This window comes from Drosophila obscura, unplaced genomic scaffold, assembly GCF_018151105.1.
Source record: "Drosophila obscura isolate BZ-5 IFL unplaced genomic scaffold, ASM1815110v1 contig_192, whole genome shotgun sequence".
Taxonomy (NCBI): domain Eukaryota; kingdom Metazoa; phylum Arthropoda; class Insecta; order Diptera; family Drosophilidae; genus Drosophila; species Drosophila obscura.
In genome coordinates this window covers 1,592,622-1,613,627 of record NW_024542781.1, presented here as the reverse complement: position 1 = coordinate 1,613,627, position 21,006 = coordinate 1,592,622, and the positions used below count along the sequence as shown (strand labels likewise).

Here is a 21,006-nt window from a genome sequence, read left to right as displayed (position 1 = left end):
GTGTCCGTCTGGAGATGGTGGATGCGGAACGAAGCCGAATGCCAAGTGTCTGGGAAGTGTAAATCGGCTTTGTCGCCGCTTGTTGTGTGCACAATGTAAACACAAACTGAATAATACTGGTTACTGGTCACAGAGTGAGAGAGAGACTTTTGTTCTCGCTCTCTCTATAACGTTCCAGAGAGTTCGTATAAGAGAGTTCCATTCTCTGTCCGCGACGCATGCGCAGATCTATCAAAGCAAAAAGTGCTCCCCAGCCAGTGTTTTCTTTGTTGTATGTGAATTATTTCTTAAATCTGTTTGTGGTTTACTGTGGTTCATGTGCGTGTTGCCAACTAAGGAACGCGCTATATGTAACAAGATTAGGCCAAGTATTTTTATCTTATATCGAAAAGCTTTTCTGAGCCAACAGAGAATTTTATAAAAAGAATTGACAAAGTTTGCCTTGACAAGAGACCTGAAAGTCCATAAAGGTAACATTTACATTTAGCATAGGTACATTTTTAATTTTATTTCAACCGCTTAGAGTCATGTGTGAAACTGTTGTATTTAAAGTGAACAAAGTCTTGGATGTTAGCTTTGTTTTTGTTCACACAGAGTTATAAAATGTAATTTGGGTTGAAGTTCGTTTTTAGATTGCTTTTAAATCATGTATGCAAAGTTTCTTGAGAATTTTAGTTGCAGCCAATATGTCTGCAGATAGTTTCTGTTTTTTAGAAGGAATATATTCGTCTTCGGTCTTGGACATCTGTAAAACAAATAGACATATTATATTTATTGGCTAATAAGAAAATAAAATAGGAACAGAATATACATATAAAATTATATAGGTGAATGCGATTAGAAGTATTTACATGCGTGGTATGATTAGTTTTCTACTCCTTCATTGGTGGATTTATACCAAGGGGTGGTTTCAATGCCTTCGAGCATTTTCAAAACATCATTGAAAGTGCTGTTGGCGTCACCAACAGCAGATAAAATTTCAGACTGGTCTAATTCTTGTTCACTTGCGACACTGGCTGGAGCTGAAGCTGAAGCTGGAGCTTCTGTATCTTGACTGGCAACATTTGGTTGGGCATTTTCGACACCTGAGCCTATTTCATTATCCTCATCAACAAACCCATGAGTTATAAAGTTCTCGAGCTCTGCTACCGTTTGGATATCATATTCAAGTCCACAATCTGATATATCCATTATTTTTCCACCCACTGGGGTCGGATCAGTTCTTGTCTGATTAACGACAGTGTATCGAGGGGCAAAAATACTTTCTACTGACGCATTATGCGGTGGCTCATAGAACTGGGGGATAATAGGTGCGGAATTTATTCAGGTTCACAGACAAAGACTGCAAATGATCTTTCAGTTGCGTTTTTTCAGTTTTTTTTTTTTGTATGGTTTAGTTTAAGTTTTTTATTATATTCAACCCACCTTTTGTTTATACTGTTTCTTAGGCGGCTCCAAGCATTTATGTAGTTCACATGTCTCGTTGCCCAAGTCCCAGACGGGCTCCTCGCATACATTACCGTTACGTTCCCCACCGCAATCGCGGAATACCATCTGGCGTCTGTCCGACAGGATATGCTTGCGGCAGTGCTTGGTGGACTGTATCGCTGGCTTTCCACACTGATGCCCAAACAAATTGAAGACGCACTTTGAGACGTAGAAACTCTGGCGTACGTAATCCGGCTTGGACTGGTCGCGTTTCTCTCTGTATCTCTTGTAGAAATATGCCTCTTTGCCCTGTCGACGATGATAAGTGATGAGAGCCCTCAGCTTTTTGTAGAGCTTCATCTCGTGCGGCGACTTCTTAATTTGATCCTTAATGCTGCCTGCAAATGGCAATAAAAGCATGAATACACGTGGCATAGGCAGAAAATATATGTCAACTTTACAGTAGGTTTCCTGTTCTTTGCGTAAGTCAATTAAATACTGACGGCGGCGCTTCCTCATGTGTCGTGCCAAAAACTTGAGCTCCTCGCCGTAAAGAGTCTGAAGTTTTTCCACTTTTCTTAGAGTTTTATTCACAGCCTCGGCGCGAGTGTAGACGCCGCCATGCCTAAAGTTGAAGACATCATTAAAAGACATCACAACAATTGGGGGCAGATCTTACTTCAGAGGATCATCGTAGTCCGAGTCAATGCTTTCATAATCAGACTCATCAAATTCGACATCTGGTAGGGTATTCCTTACACACGGCGGCTCCTCATCGTCGCTGGAAATATCGGATGCATAGTCGATGACGCGCTTACGCGAAGCCACCGCTTCTGCCACATGCTCCACACTGTTGCGATAATCCTGCGAGACTGTACGGAAAATAAATACCAAGTTTTTAACCCCAATTGCGGAATAATAAATGGTCTTACGAAATGGGGTCACTTGCGGTGACACAACATCAATCACATCATCATCGTCATCACCATTATTCTCCACGGGCTTCGGAGCCTCGGGCTCCTTCACATTTAAGTGATGGGCAAGACTATTGAGCAGCGTCTCATTGGTCTCCACGCCACACCGAAAACGACCCAAGGTCATCTGGGTCTTTCGCACTTGCAGCTGACGATTGTGCTCGAAGCAGAGGGGGGTCTGTATCTCGTTTAGCTTGGCATCAAATTTGGGCACTGCGTTTATGCACTGCCGCTTGTTCAAATACTCAAACGCGCAGCGCCGATACGGAGCCAGTGGATCCCACAGAATGTGGCGAATGCAAAAGTTGTACCCTTCAATACGAACCAAGCTGCAAGTGTATGTCGGGTTGGCGCAGTACCTGGCCTTGGTCAACTCGCTGTGGATCTGGTCGCGCAGCTGCTCTTCCTTTTCCGGGCTGCACTTCCCATTGGATCGCGAGCACTTTGGCATTTTACTTGGAGAGAAACAAGCCATTTCTATTTCGATACCCGGCACTTTTTAATAACAAAATAATTCCTGGAAAAAAAGTGACGCTTGACAGGGATGAGTTTACAGTGAGCTGAAGTGTATCGATGTATCGATATAAGTATTGCGAAGAATTAACTTGAGAAATTTGCTTCGCTTTGGAACTGTGGAAAATGAACATTGTTTTTAATTTTTATTTCATTTCAAATATTTGTATTGCCTAAATATCTGCCATCACACTATTCTTATTGCAGTGGATTATTCACGCTATGCTACAAATGAACTCCTTTGTGGGTATTGCATTTCACTTGACTTGTCTGAGAGGCAACAAAAATAGATTGGTGCGGTTGAGGGGTAAAACTTCTTGGCCAAACATCAAATTCACGCCGATTTCTGTCATTAGAGCAACACAAAACTTTGAAAGGAAACTCTTCAGGCTAAGAGCCCGCCCCCACCCACCCTCAACCCAGTCCACAGAGACCCAGCACCAACATCGCCAGAGGCACAGCCACTGTCACTTGGGCCGTGGCGCGTTTTTAATGGTCAAAACTTTTATGTTTATTGTTTATGCGTTGAAGCAAAAATTTTCATGAACTTTTCATTGTTCCGGTTTGCTGGAGGAAAACTTTTAGCATACAATGCACTTTAATTTCGCTGCCCCTCTAGCACCAGCACCAGCTTCAGCTCCAGCCAAAGTAGCAGCAGCAGTCCCAGTTCCATGTACCCAGTTCGCAGTTCCTGCCAAAGAAATGCTGTGGAAACAATGCGATGGCAAATGTTGCAGCAAAAGTTTATGCGCCAGAAGCTTGGCCAAATGACAGCGATTGGAAGGGGTATGAGAAGAAGGGGGGCATGAATGCGGGTGCGGGTCAAATGGCGGGCGACAACCTTCAATGCCATTGACTGTCCGTCCGGGCGTTTCATTTGCGCGTAATATGCGCGCAGGCCAACTTTGTTTTATTGGCTGGCAAATGCGAATAAAAGTTGGCATTCCACGGACCTGCTGCCACACCAAATGTGGCATGCCCATGCCCATCGAATCTACTTGCGAGGGACTCGAGTCTAGTCCAGTTCAGCAGTTCAGTTAATTTTTTCCATTCAAAGGCGAAACAATGAAAATGCCTGAACATTTTTTGCCCCGTAGTCATCTTGTTAACATTTATTCTCTCTCTCTCTGTCTTTCTCGGCAGCTCCATCTCCCTGGGCACTCACTCTCGCTTTGCGGACTTACATTGTAAAAGTTACTTCCAGTTGTTCCCTTCTCGGCTTTTTTTAGCCAAGCCATGACCAAAGTTTTGGCCACTTAAAGCAGTTTGTCAGTCAGTTCTGGGGAAGCGTTAACTTCCAGAGATTCTGTGGAGCTTGCATTTTGGGTGGCATGAATTTTCGGTTTACTTTCAATTTTCGCAATCATCACATTATGCAATGGAGTCGTTTGTGCTTGCAACAAAGTTTCGTCCAAAGACGCAAAACATTCTGCAGCCGGCGCCAAATACTAGGAGGCAACTTTCCGACTCCAGGCATACGCTCAACGCTTCTAAGCGGATTTTGGGAGCAGCTTCTCCCTGTTGATGACACAATAAATTGCTGAAAATGTCCAACAGGACACAAACAAGCAGAAACCCCAGGAAAGTGCCATTCATATGCAGAATGAAAGCATTTTTCCCAATGCTGAATTTGTTTATTTGTTGGGCCAGGGCAGAGAAGTCTATATATGTATGTATGCATGCCCAACAAGCGGCGGCGGTTGTTGCCCAGTGTCAGCCACAGTTGTTGCACAAATGCCGCTCACAGGGCGAAATATATATGAATATTTGCAGAATATGGTTCGGCTGCAGCTGAAAACAAATCGAATTCCTTCCTCTATTGGCGGCGGGATCTATGACAGGCTAAAGCCACAAAATAAAAAGTGTCTACATTCTCGAGTCGGAAAATGATGCCGCTTGCAGCGTGGACACATGGGGTCTGCTGGTGGAGGCGGTGCGGCAGGGGAGTGTAAAATTGTGACACAAAGTTATGACAATGATGAAACGGGAACGACGTCGTCGTCGTGCTCGCTGATGATGATGATGAGCCGCAGCAGCAGCCGCAAAGGCAGGAGCATCGCTGGAAGTGGGAGCAGGAGCGGCAGAGACGGAGTGCTGCCATGGACAACGATGCCGGCTGCCTGCTGCCAGCTGCCAACACCGGTGGCACGGGAGAATAAGACATTTCTGTGTCTCATCCTCTTTGTGGAGCCTTTGTGGAGCTTTACTTTTTGTACGTACTTTTCCTGCCGCAGAAATACAATTTCATTTGATGTCTATGTGTGCGATGAAATTTTCGCACATTTACATAAAAAAGATGTGAAAGACCGAGCATGTGGCCAAGAGCCAGGCATGAGAATGCAGTCAAATTACAGGAGTCCCCCCAGCTGGAGGCCAAGGGACCGAATCTCATATGACGGAGTGGAATGCCCTACACCGAAGTTGGGTATCCACAGAACGCCCATACACTCACATGTATATCGTTGGTAAGTGGAGCAGCCACTTGCAAAATCCATTCTGAAACCATATCAAGTGCAATCGTGGAAAGTTCATCAGCATCCTTACCACTTTCCTTCAATTTTGAACTCGGATTACTGAGACATTACTGGCAGGGCATTGCCAGGCATTCGGAGCTGACATTTACATACTTTCGCTAACTTGACTCGAAGTCAGCTTGGAATTTGCATGCCAGAAGCCAGAAGCCAGAACGGGACGATGCCAAGTCATTCCGTCACATGTGACATTGCATGCCACATTCCACAAAAAAATGAATGGCAATGAAATGGGGAAACGGTGAATGGGAGAGTGGGGGGAATTTGCCAAGCAACAGAATTTTACGAGTAGCAAACACACTTAAAAAGTAATAAAATATTTTATTGCGACACAGAAAACTGCACATTGAAAATATGCAAACTTATTTCTTGTCGAGAACTTTTGCAAAATTCTTTGAAAAGTAGAAATGACTTTAAATGAAGCCAAGCTGCTCGAAGCGAGCAGCAAATTAAATATTCATTAGTGGAGGGGATCAGGCGTGACGACACCCTCTCTGATGTCGGGGACTTTGATTAAGCATCTAATGCCGCATCTGTAATGCCCCCATAAGGACTTGAGCCACTAATCAATAATGCGCTGCTCTTCAAGCGGCTGCCGCCTCAAACTCAGCCTCAGCCTCAGCCTCATGAAGCTAATTCTGCTGGAGCTCCTCTGCTGTTTGCTGTTTGATGTTTGCTCTGTGCGTGTCATCCCAAGTGGCAGTCGTGCAGCAAGGACCCACACTTGACTGCCACCCTTTGCCCCGCTATCCGTTATCCAGCACTCTAGAGCTGACGTTGACGCAGTTCATCAATCAAATCACTGGCTGTTAGTCAAGCAGTCATGTGATTTGATTGATTCGCGCTAAAAATCTCTGCTCAAACAAGTGACAGTCCCGTCCCGCACAGAGACACATGCATTAATAATGCGGCTGGAAATGAGGAGTAGAAAGCGTCGCCAATGCTCCTCCGACTGCATTTACGCGAACATCAAGCGCTCTTTATCCGCGTACAGGCGGCACGTCAGAGTGGGAAAAACAGCAATGTTGCAACCACAACAGCTGCCACTTGCATTGATTTCAAATGGGGCGGCATGCCACCGCTTCCAGCGCGGCTGTAACGAGACAAAGAATGAGAAGGAGTCATGGAAATCGATAAGCCAGAGTGTGTGCTGGTGTGTGTGTGTGTGTGTCTCCTCTGTCTCTGTAAGTCTGCTGGCAGCGGTGACAGCTACTTAGGTGGGGACCAGGACCGGGACAAGGCATTCATTTGTCACTTGGTTGGGTATAAATTATTTACAGAAGACAATGTTTGCCTTGAGCTCCGGAGGCATCTCCAAGCAATTCCAGCAACTGCTCCCCGGTCGCCTGTTTAGGCATACAAAAATTGTAACGTCAATGAAATTGCCCAATTTTATGTTCAATCAATAAATACGGCCAGCGAAATGCCATATGTACGTGTTGGCTGCCTCAATTTATTTGGTATTCATGCAACATTAACATGGATTTTTATTAGTATCATGTTTTTGAAAAGGGTTGCCGCCGCCCCAACTAATAAAACTCCCAGGCACTTGCCACACGAAATATTGCCGGCCGGGAGTCCGGTATCGACATTGCCCAGACCCAAAAGGCTTAGCGGAGAGCTCGGGAAAACTGTATCGTCGTATTATGCCTACGTATCCAATGCAAAACATATAAACCCAAGGCAAACGACAGGTGATGGAGAACCGAAAGGTGAGAGTCGATGCGATGGAAGGTTGGTTGCCCTTTGGCACTCCACTGTACGTGACTCTTGCCCTATGCTACTTGGTATTTTGTATTTTGTATTTGCCTTTTGCCTTTTGCTGCTCCTGTCTAAGCTGTGAATGGTTGGGGTTATATGTAGCTACGTCTGTGGCTATGGCTATGGTAAGGATCAATACCTTCTTTGATTGGCACTTTGAATTTAAAGCATTAAATTAGCCCGGATAGCCATGACAGCAGCTTTCATGAGAAGTGGCCAGATGTGGGCTAGTAAACTCTACGGAATCCGTTGCCCTGGCCTCAACTGAACTTACCCCAAAAGCATTTCACGGCAGACAGCCAACATCCGTCGTACATTAATTCATTAAATATGCCCTGCTATACAAAGCCAAGAGTCCATGTAAATGCTGGGAAGATCCACCTCAAAGGGGGGAAACGGGGGGACCCCTACTCCTCCCAGTCCCATTTGTCAAGCTGCTAGCAGGAGCCAACAAGTGTCTGAACTTTCTCTTTGAGCTTTTGCTCCTTTTGCAGCGACTTGTAGCTTAGCAATCCTGCGCGACCCTTGCCCGGCACAGAATGTCTCACGTTTCAGCCACTTTTCGACCATAATTACAGCCAAGAGCAATTTGAAAAACACTTGATGCTGGCAATTAAAAAGTTGAGCAACATTTTTCTCAGGCGATGCAGCAGCTCCACGGCAGCTCTTAGCCGCGCTGCTTCGGGCTGCAAGTGTAATTAATTAGTTTTCAATTTCACTCGGCTAAATATGCATAATTTATGTGCCAGTACCGGTGCCGGTGCCGGTGACTGTGACTGGGCGCCAACCCTGGGCATTAGGTTGGTCGTTGAAAGAAGCCACATCATGGATGGTCATAATACAATTTACTAGCCATTACTTGCTCTCTCTCTCTCTCTCTTTTCGAGCAGCCATTCTTTCTCCTATTTGTTGCCATCTTCCTTTTCCTTTTCTTCGGGGTACGCCACTTCTTTTGGCGAGAGGCAATTTGTGTGCACCAATTACTTTGTTTGTTTGCCGTGCACCATGCGACAACTTGCGGGCAAGACGACACTGTGCTCCTGTTATCCTGCTGCTGCTGCTGCTGCTGCTGCTGCAGCTACTGCCACCGGCATTGCTCCTGCTGCACTTCACTTTGCTGCGTTTCCTCTATTTCCGTTACAAACATTTCCGCTTCGCATTGCTGCAAATTTATTGTTTCCTTGTGGTTTTCGTGTGCGTGTGTGCGATTGTGTGTGTGTGTGTGTGTGTTTGTGTGTGGCTAGATGTCCTTTTGCTTGTCCTTTTCAAGCACTTCTGGAGGATACTCTTGTGCGCTCCTTCAACCTAATGGGTATGGCACCTTCAAAGGGATCTTTCTCTGGCTGTGGGACAGGCTCAATCAAACAGTAAAATGGCGGCAGAGCGGAAGTGCTGTCACTACATCCGGCAAACGACCCACGACCCACACTCACCACCCACTGCTGTGCCCTTCCGGCCGGAAATACGCATTTAGTTGCATGTGAAATTGTTACATTTTTGTCAACAGGCAAATTTTGTTATTTATTTCCACGCATTTCTTATTTCGCAGACGTCCTTGCCCCACGACTTGGCGAATGAAAAATTGAAACGTCGTTTCTAATAAATCATTTCGGCAAATTCAGAGCGACTTGTTTGTTTCGGCTGCCGTCGCCAACTGTTTGTGCTTATTTCCGTTTCCGGCCGGAGCCCTGCGACCCTGGCCCAGCTCCAAGCACCAAGCACCAAGCACCCAGACCCCAGACAGAGGCCGTGGCCACAATTTTTTGCCCCTTCTCGAGTACACGGCGGATGTTTTCAGCCCCGTCATTGCAGCTGACATAATTAATTACCCAAGCGCGCGAGCATTTCCCAGCGGCTGCGTGTGCCGTGCCGCCTCACCTGAGGCGCTGCCACCACTGCCATGCCAAGGGCCACCTTCGCAAAAGGAAAGCGGGTGTTCTCGTCCACAGATTTTGCGCGCGGCAGAGCTGCTGACAGGAAGAGGGTCGACAGCAGCACCGAGCGGCACCGACTCGCCATAATTGGATCGCTTTAATTATATGAATTTATGCGGGGCAGTCCGTTATTGCGGTGACTGTGTTTGTAATCCACACGGCCTGACAAATCTTCCTGTCACGACACACACCGCCCGCATCGCCTTTGAGAAGTCCCTGAAAATATTCCAAGAGATTCGAGGAGCAGTGCGAGTAAGTATAAGCTCCAATCGGATTGTATCCTCTTGGTTTTTGTATCCAATTAGCATACATACATAAATGATGCCAAAGAAAAGTGTTGCATAAACGCTTGCCTTGGAATCATTTAAAATGCAAACACAGGGGTCGAGTGACCCCAAATGGAATAATAAATGATTTGAGCAGCACGCAAAAGATTTTCCATCACTCTGCATTCAATTTAAATTGATAATCTCATTGGCAACTTTCACCTCAAACTGCTCTCAATTCCGCATGGCATTCATCTTTGATGGAGCTGACGATGGAGATGCAGAAGCAGTACACAGACGAAACTGATTGCAGATTTATCGCAAAATCGGGGCTGATATTTGGCCCGTGGTAACAACACTTTTCAATTAGGCGGCACAGAGAGGCACAGTGCAGGGCACAGCACAGCACCGAGAATGAGGTGCCAGGGCCATTATCGCAGTGCAAGTCAATTAGACGCCGCTGGGTGGGCGGGCCAAAGACCTCTGTATTTGTAAAGACGTAGTGCAGCATTTGCCCTTGCCTTTGCCCTGTGGTGTGGGCTGGTGTAATGGGAGAGGAGACAGGGTCTTGCCAGCATCAAATTAAGTGAGTTGCAATTGGTTCCACACACACAATGGCTGCTCCTATGGCTCCTGCTGCTCTTGCTACTCCTGCTGCTGCTGCTGCATCCTGCTCCATCTCAAATCAAACTTTCCAATCGAAGGGGCAGATCTAGAGCAAGATTTGTGTGCCGGAATATCAGAATGTATGCAGAGAGAGCATATGAGGCAGGGCGACCTGCCTTGGATGAGTTATCATTTCAGGCACATTGATTTATGCAGTCGCCGGGAAAGGCAACCTGCATGGCTGCTGAGATAAGAATTAATTGGCAAGTGCACTGTGCAAATAAATTGCATAGCCGGGTACGGGTCTGCACTGTGTGGCATGGCTGGGGTGGGTGGTGCAACAGCGCGGCGGTGGTGCACTGTGCAAACACAGATGGAGCTGGGTCCCTGGTTTACTGCTGCTTTTAATGTAAATGTGACAAATGTTTTACGGCTGGCTGCGTCTGCATTGACTCTGGGCAAACACCTGTAAATGGATTGAAGCCACAGCACACTCAGCCGCCACAGGAGCGGAGTGTGAGTGTCCTTCAGAAGGGAGTGGCAACTGAAACTTTTTTTTGAACATTAATCAACATTATTCGATCACGTTGACAGGAGGAAACCCACTGATCGAAAGTAAATAGTGTGTGCAGTAGCGTGTGTCAATAATGGGTCCTGTTAGTCCGCACCTGGAACTCACATATTAGCTGCCACAACAGCAGCAGCAACAGCAGCCATGGACCCCCAGTGAGGCAGGTTGTTTGCATGCTACGCATGCCTTAACCGGCACTGGCCTTGGTGCCACATGCGCATCCATACCCACAGAGAGTCGGCAACCAGCTCGCTGCACTTCGTATTGGATTTTTGTCCACATTTGGGATTTGCATTGCCACATTAACCCTGCTCGCTCCTCTCAGTCCAACGTTCCATCATTCGGTCTGCATGCGGTCTACTCTACTCTGCTCTGCTCTGTTCTGCTCTGTTAAATTTAAAGCAAGGAGAGAACATAAATTGAAGGGCAACTGATCGATCAATATTATTGCGCCTGCGGTGGGGCAATCAACAAAATGAAGAGTCCCTCTACAATGGCCCCAAACCAAAATAGAGGAGGGAGTCGCGTCATGCGTCGTCCCTTTGGGAGCCAGTGCCTGTGTTTTCTATGAACTCCATCGTTGAGTTTTCTCTTCCATAACGGATAGCTGATAACGGATGATGAGGATGAGTTTAAGGGATATTAATTCCCAGCGGGTTGAGTTGCATTTAATTTTATACTCCATTCATTTATGCTTTTTCCCCTTGACAATTTTTATTTAAGTATTTAATTTTCCGGGAAATTCCTCCCCTAACATTATCAGCATCGTTTCAATTGGCAATTGTCTAATTAGTTTTCCGCTGATGAAAATCCTTGTCTGTGTCAGCATTACGCGAATGCCCGGGCTTCTCCTGCGGGTCCTTGCTCTGGGGTCGAGTGTACGCAATAAATAAGAAGTCGCCTTCATTGATTTCTGCTGAGAGCAGCAGCAGCAGCAGAAGCAAGCAAACATTTAATTAAATTGAAGACCATCCTCTGGCCCACACCTCCTCCCCTCCTCCTCCTCCTCTTCCTCCACCTCGCGCACAGACTAAACACTTTTATTTCAGTGGCAATTAAAATTACGTATACGTGATGTTGCCTGCCAATGCCCCCAGGGTCGATTGATTAATGGCCTCGCACAAATGGAAGGAAAAAAAAATATATATATGCAAATTGAAGATTTATTAAAGCCTGAGGCTGGCTCTGGTGCTGGTGCTGGTTCTGGTTCTGTCCCTGGGTCTTGGGGTCTTTGGGTCGTGTGCTCCTATCCACGGGCGTTAACAGTTGACAGTAATTTCCTGCATCTGGACGCGCTCAAAGCAGAATGCAATTTCCGATAAAGCGCACGGCTCTTTTGCCTGTTTTTTATGCACCATCCAGCTGCATGTGTCATCATCCTTATGTCTGCCGCATGCTGCTGTATACCTGAGCCGGGGCTATGTTTTATGACGGCAAGAACAAAGGCTTATACTCGTAAGTGCAAGTGAGTGGAGGAGACAGCAGCTGCTTCTGCTGGTGCTACTGCTGCTATAGTGGCCGTAAAAAGTATCCCCACATATTCGTAAGCGAATGACAAAGTAAAAAAACACATCAAAGCTGTCTACGAGGCACGGGTATGCGGGGCCATTGCTGACCGCCATGGCATGAGGCGGAACACGGTAGACAGCAGCCGACTGAAAGGCAGGAAGAAGGCAGGCGGCAGTCGGCAGTCGGCAGGGGGTAGACGGCAGGCAAAAGGCCAACGGCATCACAAAGGAGAGTAATGGCAAAGGATAATGCGTGGCTTTGGAAGGAGTGTGGGAACTAAAAGGATTTTCCCCACATGCCGCATCCAAGAAAATCATTTAATATGCTTAAATGAGCAACGATTCAATTGAAAATTATCTCCTACAAATGGAAAATAATTTGCATGAAGCTAATCCCATAACTGGATACGAATGAGAGCCAATCAACTGCTTTCAAAGTCACTTCTCAAGGTTGTTTGTGCAAAGTTTTTGTGCAAAACAGATACAAAAACATCTTTCAATCTGTTATCTATCGCCTTTATATATGGAAACTTTTTCTTTATTTATAGATAAAACTAGTAAATGGCATGGTAGGTGAGACCAAGAGATGTGCCCAGTAAATTAAGATTCGAGTCGAGTGTGCATAGTGGCAACAACTGTTGCCAGGACAAGGATGATTATTGCCTGCGGCTGTCAGGGATATTATCATACATATTTCGGGGAGGCTGCTCAATAGTAATCCTCGCATTGCATCTGGCGTCGCCACACGGACCAATCCGCACAGCCCACAGCATCCGAGGTGGCCACGAAGCCCTTGCCGGGGGCGCAGCTGAGGAGCAGCGGTGTGGCCGCCACAGCGGGGCACATGTAGAATTGATTGGGATCCGGAGCAGCCCACGGCTGTATAAAGTGCTCGCTATCGCTGTCACAGCCAGCCGTCGTCGTCGTCGCTGTCGCCGTGGCCGTCGCAAGTGTGGCAGCAGCATCCGGGGCCAACTGACAGGCCGGCCAGCGGTCGTAGGGTAAACAACCCAAATAGCCGAGACCGTTGAAAAATCCACGTCCCTGTGGGCACTGCAGCTGCAGCGGCTGCTGTCCGTCCGCGGAGCATACGTAGAATAAGTTGGGATTCGGATCTCCCCACATGTCGGTGGCGTGTTTGCATGTTGCATTCGTGGCCGTGTCAGGGTCGAAAGTCTCTCGTGCCGCCCCCAACGGTGGCAGTAGCACCACCATCGCCATCACCGTCAAGAGCAACATATTCCATTTATTTTTCATAAATAATTTCATCACGAACGGCAGCCAGAACATTTATTATACTCGCACAAAGTTCTCCTCTATCGCTCGTCTCGTTCTCGCTCTCTCCCCGGGGTTTTTCCTTATTGCAATTTGCTATTATTTGCTGCTGTGGATGCTGCTGGTGTTGTTCTCCGTTTGCCGGCTTTTCATCATTTGCCCATAAGCCGTGTTCGTTAATAAATTTATATGCTCACTACGGCAGCTGCCGTATCTCTGGTATCACTCGGATGCGGCTCTGGTGCGAACGTACAGAAAACTCGACTCGACTCGACTCGACTGATTGATGGCGTCGCCATTGTCTTTGGTTTTTATACTCATTGTGGTGCGAGTACTCGTACTCATACTCGTACTCGTGCCCATTGCATGACTTTACTGATGTTGCCCCTGCAACGCTATCATTGCTATTTTTACAGTCATTTTTCATGGGTTCTCTCGGTCTGCGTCTGGCTCTGGGCCTTTCTGTTCTATTTTGGCCCGATGTGACGTCGCCGCTCTCCCACTTTTCAGCTCTCTCAGTGGACAAGTTTTTGATTAGATAAGCGAAAGAGTTTAAAGTTTGCTTCTGCTCCCTGCAATCGAACAGTGAGATTGATATGAGATATCAATGGCACCACAGTTGGGCATGGGCTGTAACTCTCTCTCCCGCAAAACTGATTTATATCTGACCGACTCGCTGTCATCGTTCGATTCAGAATTTCCGATTTTGATATGATTCACTGTCAAGGAAAACACAGCCACTGTACACTGTCTCATCTACTGGATGATACACAGACATTTGTCTGGTCTTATCAAAGCGATAGCATGGACATTAATTGCCTTTCAAATGAAGGTAAATTTGGAAATTATTGCTGCAGAAATCAGACGAAAATTTAATTACGAACCTACGTGTAACCGTGCTATGCCAAGCCACCCTACGCTGATAATGAAATGGAATGGATTTTGTGTTCAGCTGCAGACACAGGCGGCTGTCAAAACTTCTAATTGATTTGGCTAAAAAGCGGGAATAACCTGAGAAGAGCCTGCGAAGAAGCCACTTTGCGGCCTCTGTAACCTGGAAAAAAGTTCGCCAGCAGCTGCTGGAGTGGAGACACTTTTTTTGTTAAGTCACGTTGTCAATTGGAACTTCTTTTCCCGCAGAAGGCACTCTCTGTCCTGACACTTTTTGCAGTCTATTTACGGTGCCGCCAAGTTTAAATAGGGAAACTTCGTGGAGCACGGAAAAAGTTGACAATATAATCGACATAAATTCCAATAGGCTTGCCATCGATGCATGCTCTCGGCGAGAATTCAATTAAAAGTTTCTGGTGCGAATAGACAGCCGCAGATGGGGGCCAAAGTAACCCAAAGAAGTATTTTTGTGGGCGCCTTTAAGACATCCGGGTGTGGATCTGATTCTTGGAAAATGCTCATCAATTTGTACAGGCCTTCGCCACTTGAGAGGCGTGATATCAGTTGAAAAACAGTCGAAAATTAAGTCAAGAATTCGCCATTATCTGCATAGCAGAAGGCGATAAGCGCACAACACTGCGTATGAGGAACATCAGTAGCCGAAAGTCGCCCTCGGAAGGCGTTCATCACTGAAACAAAGTGTTATTGACAATGATATGGTGCCTCGATAAGTTCCACTGATTGGATAGAATTTTATAAAAGCCCAGGCGCTCGCCGTCACATAGTTTAGTCTGTTTCAGATCCTCAAATTGAACACAAGCTTTGGATAACCTCAAGAAAAACGAATCGCGATGCAAAAAAGTATGTTGTGGCTCTCATTTCTAATTATACATAATTTAAATACTCGTATTTACTATCCTTTGCAGCTCTTTTGATATTCCTTGGCGTATTGGCTGTGTGCTGGTCCGCCAGCGTGGTGGAACAACAGGCGTGCCAGTCCCAGGACGAGCTGTGGGGCGGCGAGGATATACGCAAATTCTACTTCTGCATCAATGATCAAGTAATCGAGGATGAGTGCGACACAGGCTATTACTTTGTGAACAATGCCACCTATTCGGGCTGTCTGCCGGCGAAACTGTTGAATCCGCAGTGCGTCAATCTGGACGCCGTCGAGCCCGACTGCAAGGGCCTCAGCGCCGAGCAGCCACAGCCATGCGATACGCTGACCAACTTCTACCTGTGCACCGCCGATGGCGTCACGAAGATGTCCTGCGCGGACAACAAGGCCTTTGTCAACCAGGACGGTTATCTGGGCTGCTTCCCCTGGGCGGAGTGGCGCCTGTTGCGCAATTGCACCGATGACTAATCTAATGATGCGGAAGGATCACCAGCTCTATCTTTTAATTTGGGATTCTTCCGTGCCCACTTATCGCGATTGAAACTGTCCGAACTGAATGGTTTATTAATTTCAAAATGATTGCAAAATAATTGATATATGAGCGGCATCAGATATGATAAGCGCGACATGGATGGATCGTTTGCGTCTCTGACACTTATTGAAAAATACACACACGCACGCATGACAGTTCTTGGGGCAAAAATCGATGCGCCATAAATCTTTGCTTTTCCCGCCGGCAGCCATGCGGACAAAAACTAAAAATTACAACATGGCAACAAGAAAATTTCAAAAGAAAATTGCACTCGCAATCATTGCAGCAGTGTGTCTTAGGGGGCAGTGTTTCTGTGCTTCTATGCTTCTGTGCTGCTGCAACACCGCAAAACAATTGTCGCCGCAAACTTTTGCGCAAAACAAACAACAAGTAAGGGACAAATTACAGGGCCAGGGACCAAGTGCCGGGCAGGACAACAGCCACTGGTTTGCTGAACATGTGTTTCGTCTGCCACCGAATGGAGTCCCGTCCCAGACAGAAGCTAGAGTCCTGGACTCCGGACTCCAGACTCCGGAGTTCTGCCACATGTGCGTGTGCGTGTGTGTGTGTGTGTCAACGACTGCCGGCATCAAGTTCTGGGGCCGGGCTAAAAATGAGTTTAAAGTTCGATGCTGAACCGCATTAATCTTGCAGTTGCAGCAACATGAAACCAGAAGTTGCCATTGGAGTGGGCAATGATTGCATCAGCAACGGAGTAGTGGCAGTAGAGATGTGCCCCCGGTGCCTCGGGGGAGTTCAAATTGGATGTGGATAAACCAGGGGTCTGCAGTGATCACTCTTGGTTAGTCTCTTGCAGATCTCTCTCTCGCCCCTCCCCTTGATCATTCATGGCAGCCAGACTAGACTCTGCGCCTAGGTAATGAATGTCTGAGTGGGGACCAAGTGTCAGTGACACGACACTGTCCCACCACTGTGCCTCCTCTTCTGGCACACGGGAGGGAGGCCATGCCCACCCCAAATGAGTTAGTCAGGAAATTGCATTATTTGTCTTTGGCCATTGCGGGCAAAAACCCGTACAATGCTGGCGGCTCCAACTCTACGGGAGTGTGTATCCGTATGTGTGTGTGTGTGGACAATGCTGTGTCGCCTCCCATGAGGCACTAACTAGTGTGGCTGCCCCTCTTTACTGCGACTGGTGCTGGTGGTGCTGCTGCTCGTTTTGCTGCCTCGGCAGCCACTTTAAAATGGCGTGGCTATCTCCGGTCGGGCCTCTGTTCCCGTCACACATGCGAATTTTCAAACGCTCCGAAGTCACAGCAATCTTTCTGCTCCATTTCCGCCCACTCCTGCAGCTGTTGCTGTTGCTATTGCTGTTGCTATTGCTGCTGCCACTACCAGTGGCAGTGCCCCTGTTTCCTGTGCCCCTTGTTGTTGCATTTTAATTGCATGGCTGCCTGGGCCGTTCGGACCATTAATCCTGCACAAGTTTTGTGCAAAAATTGCGAAAAGGGATTTTTAAAGTCTCAACTGTCGTATGTTATCAGCACACCCCGGGAGAGTGCCACAGAATGAGGCAGAAGAGCGGCCCGGAGCGGGAGAGTGTCACAGAATGAGGCAGGAAATCGGCACAGAAGCAGAAGGAGCCAAAGTGTACCCCAGAATGGGGCAGACAGAGGACGAGGCAGCGGAAGAGTTGGAGGGAAAGAGTGCTTGAGTCGAGAACTTGGGCCTGTAGCTAAGAGCCGGACTGACGGCGCTGCGGTGCTTGGATTTAATTGAGTTTACAATTGTTTTGTGGCCTGGTCTGTTCTGTTCTCAGCCACTCGACTGCACTCCATCCCGATCCTTTCTTCAACTTTGACCAGTTCGGAGTTGTGCTCCACTACCATCAGCGTTGACCCATTGCCTGGGGCTGACGGCGACTGTTACTTTAATTAAGTTCTGTGTGCCTGCTGCATAAATAAACTTGCCATAAACATGGCCGCGGCGCAAACATGTCTGCGACAACATGGCGCATACGCAATGCGCTCAAAAGCATGCCACAGTTTTTCCACTCTTTCCCTTCCTCTACTTTACTTTGCTGCTCTTACTTCTATTGTTGTAGTGTTCTGGTGCAAGGGATTTCCTCGCCACCGTTCTCTAGTGGCCATAATTGGCATTTTTAGACCCTGTCCATGCCGCATCGAGTGGTGACAGTGCACCCATGCAGCCCGAAACCCGTTTCTCCCCTGCCTTTTCCTGCTGCGGCTTCCGTTGAATGATTTTTCTGTGCGCGCATTTTCGCGCTTGAATTGTTTGGGACTCAGCGGGAAAGGGGCCTTCGGATGGGGGGCACAAAGTTGGCTTAAACTTTTCCACTTGAATGGCAACGGAAGGTTTTATGCGCCTCAGTTCCAGTTGCACTTCCCAGGAACAGGCCAGAATCAGCACCAGCACCAGTTCCATTTCTACACAGAAAAAAAAAATATATTTTAAAAGGAAACAAAAACTTTAGAAGCCTAAAAAACATTTTTTCAAATTATAGTTTTCAATTATTTGCTATCCTTCGAATATTTGGAAATTATTTCCATTTGAAATGGTATCTAAATTTATTCTGAGTGCAGTTTCCATTGCGAATTGTGCCCCATTGTGTTGCAGTGGCAGCGGCGCATGAAAGTATGCTGAATAAAATTTGTGCTCTGCAACAAATAAATATTTGACCCGCAGAACCCCAGAACACCCCAGAACTCAAACCCAGCAAAGCATTCCATTGCTCTCGCAGTTTACTGCGCCGTTGAATTTATATTTGCACTTAACAAGAGGAGCAACAACAGAAGAGTTACAAGAGGAGCAAATAGCGGAGGAGGAGCATCAGGAGTCACCGGAACAGGAATAGGAACTGCAACGACGACAGCTACAACAATAACCACAGCCCGGCACCACTTTTCAGAGAGGGTAAAGTTTGTTTGGCTTATTTTTTGGTTACAAATCAAATCCAAAATCGCATTAAAATTGCATGCAGCGGAAAAATTGTACACCCAAGTCGAGGAGTTGCATGCGAAAGGAGCCGCAAAACCAGCACCGCATCGCGTAACCAGAACCAGAAGCCTTGCCACAATAAGGACTTGGAGTGGCACTGTAGAGGGAGGAGGAAGAGCTCTGGTGGTGAAGTGGTTCAACTGCTGCTGCTGCTCCTGCTGCTGCTCCTCCTGCTGTTGCTGTTGTTGTGTGAGACATTTTGTTTGGGGGGTTTTGCGGTGCTTCAATTGAATTTTTGCGAGACGAAATCACTTCAACGCCTTCGATTTCAATTTCCGCCACATTTCAAATTTGAATTCTGTTATTGCATTTTGCCCTATTTCTCACTCGTTGCTGTTGTTGCTGTTGTTGTTGTTGGCCCCTTCTTTTTGTGTTGCTTTTGCGGTTGAGGGTCGCTTTGAAGGTGTTTTCATCGGGACAAATTTAATTTTGCTTGCTATTTGTATATGTACCCCCAAAAATGTGGAAACTCTTGGAAACAGGGTAAATATATTGATCGGTAAATGGCTTGCATGGCATGAAGAGACAATTTCTGAAATGTCTGTTCAGCTGATTAACTTTGGCCACAGAACGTAACGGCAGATAATGGGATCTCTGCAACGACAACGAGGGAAGAAAGTGAGTCAGAATGTAGGAGAAAGAAAGCTTAAGCTGTTCCATGTTCAAATCCCAACAAGAGTGCAATGGATGTCGAAATATTTAAACTTTAATGGTGATAAACATGAAACCGGCAGCCATAATACAATTATGATACAAACGAGAAGGAACGTGTGCGTCGCCTCTGGGGACGCGACTCTATTCTTATACCCGTACTCAGTCAGTGTATAAATTTTTGAGCTTATGATTTATTGTGAATGTTAAAATATTTTACATTTTAAATTTTTTTTGTTACATCTGTTATCTACATCTACAATGTCGATTCCACACATAAAATGTAAATTATACATACACAATGTAAAAAAAGAAAGAAAGAGAATGAGTAGGAGGTGGGGGAAGCAACTGAAAATTAATTTCTTCATTCTGGCTATAATATTGATCCGATCTGATTCAGATTCAGCAGTTTCTTTTTAAACTTTGATATTGCAGCTCTCTTGCTTTCCTGTCTTTCCGTTCCTTTGCTTTCCATTCCTTTCCTTTCGTTGCCATTCCTTCATTCCTTGTACGCTTTGATTGCTTCATGATTGGACACGCACATGGTCCGAGGCTGGGATTTCTCTCTCATTTAGCTGTGCCTCTGCTCAGGTTGCGTAAATGAACACCGCATGAGAATGGCCATGCTGGTCTTTGGGTCTTTCGGTCTTTGGTTCCAGGGGAAGCCGCAAGTTAAACAATCCGTGTCCATGCCTACAGCCCCTGATGCGGGGCTTTGATGGCCGCCTATTCCATTACGGCTACATGGCTACTGCTCCTAGTGCTCCTCTTACTAGAGCGCTCATCCCCATACTGCAGCTCTTCCTGCTGCCCTTCCTGCTGCTGCTGCTGTCTGCTTTGTTTGCCGTCACTCGAGGATGTCTGGCTGGCTGGCTGGCTGGCTGGCTGTCAGGTTGCTGCTGCTGCTGCTGCTGCCGTTGTCGCTGCTGTTGTAATGGTGCGGCATCAATATCTCATTTGTATAACATATCGCAGTCAATATGAGACACGTGTATAAGTATCTAGTTTACTTTGGGCGTGTGTGGGCTTACGATGGGGGTCTTAGATTGGGTTTGGATTGGGGGGCGTGTGGCATGTGTCTTGTGTCGAGCCTGGAACGTCGTCAACTGTTGTTGTGGGTGTGGGTGTCTGTGTGTGGCCCGTTGCATGTCATTGTAATGGTATCATGCTGTAACAGATTTCTGTTTACCTTGATTTACATATGCATATATGGATATAAGCATGGGATGGATGGGGTTGCTGGGGGGGGCACACATAGAACGAGAGGGGATGGGTTGGCTGGAGAGTGGGACAGAGACAAGCCACAACGAGCGCTGCTCACTCCAACGTCGCAACGTTGCACGTAAATGGAAAAGAAAACACTTAAGCTTGCACTTAGTCCTTGCGCCTTTCACTCTGTGTCGATGACGATGGCGATGGCGATGTCGTGCTGCATGGGTGTGAATAAGCACATGTGTGTGTGTATCTAAGGGTGTGATTGCGGTTGTGTGTGTTGTGGGTGTATCTATGTATGTGTGTTACCAACTGCGATTTATGCAAATTTGTTTGGCTGCTGAGCCAACCCAGGCTGTCGACTTTTTGTTAACAGTTTCTGTTTTTCTTCCCTTTGTGTTCGCATGCCCCATTCCCCATTCCCCATGCTGCTGCCACTCCCTGCCATTTGTGCCACCCACTAAGCAAATAAAGTT

General features: G+C 46.8%; 3 protein-coding genes across 5 annotated transcripts; 1 reads left to right on the top strand and 2 right to left on the bottom strand.

The window, feature by feature from the left end:
- Positions 1-467: 467 nt before the first annotated feature.
- LOC111067648 (KAT8 regulatory NSL complex subunit 2-like) lies at positions 468-2,964 on the bottom strand. Of its 3 annotated transcripts, none has more exons than XM_022356869.2 (6): positions 2,361-2,963; positions 2,108-2,300; positions 1,890-2,053; positions 1,426-1,826; positions 852-1,296; positions 654-745 (listed from the first exon to the last, which is right to left on the bottom strand). In XM_022356869.2, exons 1-5 carry the CDS (start codon positions 2,875-2,877, stop codon positions 865-867), a joined length of 1,707 nt encoding a protein of 568 aa, XP_022212561.2. In that variant the 5' UTR covers positions 2,878-2,963; the 3' UTR covers positions 654-745; positions 852-864. The 3 variants fall into 3 exon arrangements, 2 of the variants coding, with proteins under 2 accessions (XP_022212562.2, XP_022212561.2); XR_002607133.2 differs by having other exon boundaries at positions 662-745; positions 812-1,296; positions 2,361-2,964; XM_022356870.2 differs by lacking the exon at positions 852-1,296 and having other exon boundaries at positions 468-745.
- Positions 2,965-12,599: 9,635 nt separating this feature from the next.
- On the bottom strand, positions 12,600-13,662 carry LOC111067653. The gene has a single exon (XM_022356875.2). It carries the CDS (start codon positions 13,380-13,382, stop codon positions 12,801-12,803), a length of 582 nt encoding a protein of 193 aa, XP_022212567.2. The 5' UTR covers positions 13,383-13,662; the 3' UTR covers positions 12,600-12,800.
- Positions 13,663-15,007: 1,345 nt separating this feature from the next.
- Positions 15,008-15,843, top strand: LOC111067671. The gene is made up of 2 exons (XM_022356921.2): positions 15,008-15,119; positions 15,185-15,843. Exons 1-2 carry the CDS (start codon positions 15,110-15,112, stop codon positions 15,622-15,624), a joined length of 450 nt encoding a protein of 149 aa, XP_022212613.2. The 5' UTR covers positions 15,008-15,109; the 3' UTR covers positions 15,625-15,843.
- The last annotated feature ends 5,163 nt before the right edge of the window (positions 15,844-21,006 follow it).

Coding starts and splice junctions, on each gene's coding strand:
- LOC111067648 (XM_022356869.2), bottom strand. CDS start 2,877: ATGGCTTGTTTCTCTCCAAGTAAAATGCCAAAGTGCTCGCGATCCAAT. Junction 2,301..2,360: donor ACCGCAAGTGACCCCATTTC/GTAAGACCATTT, acceptor TTTTCCGTACAG/TCTCGCAGGATTATCGCAAC. Junction 1,827..1,889: donor CAAAGAACAGGAAACCTACT/GTAAAGTTGACA, acceptor TGCCATTTGCAG/GCAGCATTAAGGATCAAATT.
- LOC111067653 (XM_022356875.2), bottom strand. CDS start 13,382: ATGTTCTGGCTGCCGTTCGTGATGAAATTATTTATGAAAAATAAATGG.